The 7,500-nt window shown below is 30.3% G+C and overlaps 1 protein-coding gene and 1 pseudogene across 5 annotated transcripts in view; both read left to right on the top strand.

Moving 5' to 3' along the window:
* The window catches only part of LOC137641426 (mucolipin-3-like), a 31,783-nt gene that overhangs the window by 17,664 nt on the left and 6,619 nt on the right, over window positions 1-7,500 (top strand). For all 5 annotated transcript variants that reach the window (XM_068373963.1, XM_068373961.1, XM_068373962.1 and 2 more), the window contains exons 8-10: window positions 230-328; window positions 5,109-5,258; window positions 6,913-7,026. In XM_068373963.1, coding sequence (XP_068230064.1) covers window positions 230-328; window positions 5,109-5,258; window positions 6,913-7,026 — 363 coding nt within the window. The remainder of the gene's footprint in view (window positions 1-229; window positions 329-5,108; window positions 5,259-6,912; window positions 7,027-7,500) is intronic.
* Window positions 454-1,195, top strand: LOC137640393 (uncharacterized; annotated as a pseudogene).

A 7,500-nucleotide genomic window follows, 5' to 3' on the forward strand; every position in this document is an offset into this window, starting at 1 on the left:
CACCCATTCCCAACACGTGTCCACACCATCTCAGTTGTGACACACTCATCTCTGTAATCTTTACTACACCTGCCGTTCTTCTTATTTCATCCTTTTCCAGTCTTTCAAACAGTGATGCCCCCTTAAATAGGAAGGCAATTAAACATTATTGCCCATTTAATGGAAGAATTTTTATATTAATCCCATATTAATCGTCTTGAAAACAAAAGCTCATTTTCTCCCACAACAGGTGATGCTCGGTATCCTGGACTTCACTAGTCTTATACTGTGCTTCCTATCCTCTGTGCTCTGCGCTCGATCTCTCCACAAGGCTAGTGATCTGAGAAAGGTATAGTATCTCTCTCTCTCTCTCTCTCTCTCTCTCTCTCTCTCTCTCTCTCTCTCTCTCTCTCTCTCTCTCTCTCTCTTGGGCATCCGAAAACTAGGTGAAAGGGATCCGACTTGCATGATACTATGGAAAAGACATTGCATGACACTTTGGAAAATACATTGCATGACACTTTGGAAAATACATTGCATGATACTGGAAAATACATTGCATGATACTATGGAAAAGACATTGCATGACACTTTGGAAAATACATTGCATGACACTTTGGAAAATACATTGCATGATACTTTGTGAAATGCTTAGCATGACACTTCGTGAGATACTTTGCATGACACTTTGGAAAATACATTGCATGACACTTTGGAAAATACATTGCATGATACTTTGTGAAATGCTTAGCATGACACTTTGTGAGATACTTTGCATGACACTTTGGAAAATACATTACATGATACTTTGGAAAATACTTTGCATGACACTTTGGAAAACACTTTGGATGACACTTTGGAAAATATATTGCATGACATTTTGTGAAATACTTTGCATGACACTTTGGAAAATACATTGCATGCCACTTGGAAAAAAAATTGCATGACACTTAGGAAAATATATTCCATGACACTGCAAAATACGCTGCATGATCCTTTGGAAAATAATTTGCATGACACTTTGGATAATACAGTGCATGACATTTTGTGAAATCCTTTGCATGACACTTTGGAAAATACATTGCATGCCACTTGGAAAAAAAATTGCATGACACTTAGGAAAATACATTCCATGACACTGCAAAATACGCTGCATGATCCTTTGGAAAATAATTTGCATTACACTTTGGATAATACAGTGCATGACATTTTGTGAAATCCTTTGCATGGCACTTTGGAAAATACATTGCATGCCACTTGGGGAAAAAACTTTGCATGACACTTTGGAAAAAAAATAAACTTTCCATGACACTTTGGAAAAACCTTTGCATAACACTTTTGCAAAAAACTTTGTATGACACTTTGAAAAAAAAAAACTTTGCGCGACATTTCCAAAAAAACTTTGCATGACATTTCCATAAAAAAAAACTTTGCATGACACTGAAAAAAAACATTGCATGAAATTTCCAAAAAAAAAAAACTTTTCATGACACTGAAAAAACAACTTTGCATGACACTTCCATGTATTCGAAAAAAAAAAAAAAAAAAACAAACAAACAAAGACAATCTTAGCACACTTCACCTCTATGCTTATGTGTAAATCGTGTCATTTTAGAATATCCAAAACGGACTCTGAGATGGTTAGTCAGTTGGTTAGCAACTTCTGATGGACGCTGTTGGAGTATTGGAAACTGGATGTCAGTTATCAGTCTAATGACCTCCAACTTGTCTTGAATGACCCAAGTTGATGGATACATACTTGAAATGTTTGACCTTATCGATTGATTTATACATGCATGTATAGGGGTGTATGTATATACGTGTATACGAAGAGGGAGATATTGAACTTACGTATGGATAGGTTGGCGTGGTCATTTGGTAACGTCTCTGCCTGGGGTTTGCCAGACGGGGGTTCGAGTCCCGCTCAGACTCGTTAGTGCCTTTAGCGTCTGCAACCTTACCAGCCTTGTGAGCTAAGGTTTAGGGGGTTTGGGGGAGCCTATAGGTCTAATTGCTGAGTCATCAGCAGCCATTACCTGGCCCTCCCTGGTCCTAGCTTGGATGGAGAGGGAGCTTGGGCGCTGATCATATAACATATATGGTCAGTCTCTAGGGCATTGTCCTGCTTGCTAGGGCAATGTCACTGTCCCTTGCCTCTGCCATTCATGAGCGACCTTTAAACCTTTAAAACGTGTTGGTGGAGTTTATAATCCTCTACTGTTATTGTTATTAGAATATTATATTTCTGTTGTTTATTCCTTCTCCTATAGTTTATCTATTTCCTTGTTTCCTTTCCTCACTGGGTTATTTTTTCCTTGTTGGATCCCGTGGGCTTATAGCATCCTGCTTTTCTATCAAGGGTTATAGCGTGGCTAGTAATAAATAATAATAATAATAATAATAATAATAATCTTCCATTTTGCCGTTTGTTTGTAAGTATATATATATATATATATATATATATATATATATATTTATGTATATATATATATATATATATAAATACACACACACACATATATATATACAGTATATATATATATATATATATATATATATATATATATATATATATATATATATATATATATATATACATACAAGCAAACGGCAAAATGGAAGATTATTATTATTATTATTATTATACACACACATACATACATACATATATATATATATATATATATATATATATATGTGTGTGTGTGTGTGTGTGCTGTATATATACATATATATATATATATATATATATATATATATATATATATATGTGTGTGTGTGTGTGCTGTATATATACATATATATATATATATATATATATATATATATATATATATATATATATTACAGTATATATATATATATATATATATATATATATATATATATATATATATACATATATATATATATATATATATATATATATACATACATATATATAAATATATATATATAAAACCATAGGCTTTTCATCAGAGGTAAACAACCGATAAGAAAACAATAGTATACCGTCAGTAGAGCAAACTCATAAAGTCACTTCAAACAGAGTAAGATGACAATGGACCTCCAGTGGTAACCCTAAACCATAGAGTCATGTGTCAACGTGCAGCGGGTCAGGTAAAACTGTACATATGTGACACTCCAGCAATGTCTGTTTCTCATTCTATAGGCCTAGATGAGTCGTACACTCCATGTATACAGTGTACACATTCATTTCGTATAGGCGTGGCTGCTTCTCGTCATATAGGCCTAGCTGTGACGTACACTCCATGTATACGATGTACACATTCATTTCGTATACACAAGACTGCTTCTCGTCATATAGGACTAGTTGTGTCATATATTCCATGTATACGATATACACATTCATTTCGTATAGGCGAGGCTGCTTCTCGTCATATAGGCCTAGCTGTGACGTACATTCCATGTATACAATGCATATATTCACACTATATTCAATATTCATTTTTCTGTTCATCATAATCGATTTTTTTTTATTCCAAAAGATTTTATTATTATATTTGTCTACATTATTCCAGACAACTAACAAGATTTTTGCTTTTGATAAACGATATTACTCGATTTTCCAGTACCCTAGGTTAGGTTAGGTTATATATTCTTTGGAAAAAATTTGATATGATTTTTTTCTTACTGTTTCATATACATAATTTTTGCACTTGTTATCTTCCCAGAAAACTGACTTATTCTTAACTGTTTTAAAAAGGTTGATTTACTTTTAGAAATTTAATTATTATAAAGGTTTTAAAACAAGCGATTTCGTTTTATAAATGACTTATTTTCAAATGTTTTAAAACAATTGATTTCCTCCTATAAAACTAGCATATTCTCAAATGCTTTAAAACCGATTTCCTTCAACAAAACTGACTTATTCTCAAATGTTTTGAAATCGTTTTCCTTCAACAAAACTGACTTCTTCTCAAATGTTTTAAAACTGATTTCCTTCAACAAAACTGACTTCTTCTCAAATTTTTTTAAACAGATTTCCTTCAACAAAACTGACTTATTCTCAAATTTTTTGAGATCGTTTTCCTTCAACAAAACTGACTTATTCTCAAATGTTTTAAAACTGATTTCCTTCAACAAAACTGACTATTCTCAAATGTTTTAAAACCGATTTCCTTCAACAAAACTGACTTATTCTCAAATTTTTTGAGATCGTTTTCCTTCAACAAAACTGACTTATTCTCAAATGTTTTAAAACCGATTTCCTTCAACAAAACTGACTTATTCTCAAATGTTTGAAAACTGATTTCCTTAAACAAAACTGACTTATTCTCAAATGTTTTAAAACCGATTCCCTTCATCAAAACTGACTTATTCTCAAATGTTTTAAAACTGATTTCCTTCAACAAAACTGACTTATTCTCAAATGTTTTAAAACCGATTTCCTTCAACAAAACTGACTTATTCTCAAATGTTTTAAAACCGATTTCCTTCAACAAAACTGACTTATTCTCAAAGGTTTTAAAACCGATTTCCTTCAACAAAACTGACTTATTCTCAAATATTTTATAACCGATTTCCTTCAACAAAACTGACTTATTCTCAAATGTTTTAAAACTGATTTCCTTCAACAAAACTGACTTATTCTCGAATTTTTTAAAACTGATTTCCTTCAACAAAACTGACTTATTCTCAAATGTTTTGAAATCGTTTTCCTTCAACAAAACTGACTTATTATCAAATGTTTTAAAACTGATTTCCTTCAACAAAACTGACTTATTCTCAAATGTTTTAAAACCGATTTCCTTCAACAAAACTGATTTATTCTCAAATGTTTTAAACCTGATTTCCTTCAACAAAACTGATTTATTCTCAAATGTTTTAAAACCGATTTCCTTCAACAAAACTGACATATTCTCAAATGTTTTAAAATTGATTTCCTTCAACAAAATGGACACATTCCCAAATGTTTTAAAACCGATTTCCTTCAACAAAACTGATTTATTCTAAAATGTTTTAAAACCAATTTCCTTAAACAAAACTGACTTATTCTCAAATGTTTTATAACGGACTTATTCTAAAATGTTTTAAAACTATTTACTCCCACCCAGGAAACAAACTGAATTATTTAAAATGTTTCAAAACGTTTAACTTCCTTTCAGAAAACTGACAAGTTCTTCGCGAGAAACATTGGTCGTCCCCTGACACGCAAAGAGAAATGGGAATTCCTCAATATGTGGTACGTGATGATATGCATTGACGATGTCCTACTGATCACTGGAATATTCCTGAGATTAGGAATGACTAACAAGGTTCGCATCACAATTCCTGATTTTATATCTTTTAATTTTTTTTTCATTTATGTTCTTCTTCAATTCTTGAATAATGCCTTACTTGAAGTTTTTTTTTTTTTTTTTTTTATTGGATTAACTGTTGTGTATACTGATTATTTGCATGTCTTATTTTATCTCTTTGTATATCATTCAATTTCTTAAATAATGACTTATTTAAAGTATTTTTTACTGGAGTTTCTGTTTTTGTATAATGATTATTCGCATATCGTACTATATATATATATATATATATATATATATATATATATATATATATATATATATATATATATATATACATATATATATATATATATATATATATATACATATATATATATATATATATATATATAGCCTATATATATATATATATATATATATATATATATATATATTTACATTTTATATATACTTATTCAATTCTTAAGTAATGTCTTACTTAAAGTATTTTTTACGAGTTTCTATTTTGTATACTGATTATTTGCACATCGTAGTTTATTTCGTTATATATCTTTATATCTCTCATATTTTCACATATTTCTCCCTTTCACCCCCAATGGACGTACCAGTACGTTCTTGCAAAACACTGTTATTCACATGATTTTGCATGTTTTTGATAACTTTATGAGAAACTTCAGGCATTTTCCAAAAGAATGAGACCAACCTGACCTCTCTATGACAATAATTAAGGCTGTTAAAGCAATTAAAAAAAAAAAAAAAAAGATATAGCAAAATATGCTTGAAAGTTCAACATACCTTAGGGGTAAAAGGATTTGTCTATTCATAACTTACTTTCAGCATGTTCTATTAGAATCCATGTTTTTTATATGATCTAGTTTTATATATTATCTATGTATAAATTCTCTAACTGTGTTAGGATTTGCATAAGCTATAACTGCATTAGCGTATCTATTCATTCAATTATTTATCAATATATTAATTTAATTTTTCAATAAGATATTACGTTTGTTATTTTTTCCATTGAATAATTACAGTATTCATGATATACATTGAGGCTGGCTTCTGTCAAAATTGGCTTATAGCGTATGATAGATGCGTATATATTGTATATATATTTATATATATATATATATATATATATATATATATATATATAGCTACGTGTATTATATATATATATATATATATATATATATATATATATATATATATATATATATATATATGTATATATATAAATATATATATATATATATATATATATATATATATATATATATATATACGTGTATATATATACATATATATATATACATAAACATATACGTATATATATGTATATACATATATATATATATATATATATATATATATATATATATATATATATGTATGTATGTATATATATATATATATATATATATATATATATACATGTATGTATGTATGTATATATATATATATATATATATATATATATATATATATATATATAGTTCCACCAATTCTATCTATTAATTTTCTAGATAAGGTTTCCCTCATTTGTAAGGGTACTCTCTCTCTCTCTCTCTCTCTCTCTCTCTCTCTCTCTCTCTCTCTCTCTCTCTCTCTCCTCTCTCTCTCTCTCTCCTTACTATCGTTATTCTCTTGTTTATTGTTACGTCCCCAGGCGCAGAGAGGGCTCTGGTACCTGTGGTCCTTGTGTGAGATTAACCTTGGCGTGGGCAACGCCCTCGCCTGGTTCGGCATCCTGAGGTACCTGGGATTCTTCGAGACGTATAATGTGAGTTCTGAGAATTGTAAACTTGAGGAAAGCTAAGAAAGGAGAGAGGAAACATTTATCATTATTAGAATTATTGTTATTAATATTTTCAGTGGTTTTAATCACTAAAGTGGTTCATTCAGAATTGGGGTTAAGCCCTACACACGGTATTGTGTAGTAATAGTAATTGTAACAGCTGTAGAACACGACGTAGTAGTAGTAGTAGTAGTAGTAGCAGCAGCAGTAGTAGTAGTAGTAGTAGTAGTAGTAGTAGTATTAGTAGTAGTAGTAGTGAACTATTTTCCATGTTTTTAATCAATATTATGTTTCCTTCAGAATTTGGTTTAAGCCCTACTCACGCTATTTAAAGGTTTAAAGGCCGCTCATGAATGGTAGAGGTAAGGGGCAGTGACATTGCCCTATTAAGCAGGACAATGCCTCAGAGACTGACCATATATACATATGATCAGCGCCCAAGCCCCCTCTCCACCAAAG

Source organism: Palaemon carinicauda, chromosome 5 (assembly GCF_036898095.1).
Source record: "Palaemon carinicauda isolate YSFRI2023 chromosome 5, ASM3689809v2, whole genome shotgun sequence".
Taxonomy (NCBI): domain Eukaryota; kingdom Metazoa; phylum Arthropoda; class Malacostraca; order Decapoda; family Palaemonidae; genus Palaemon; species Palaemon carinicauda.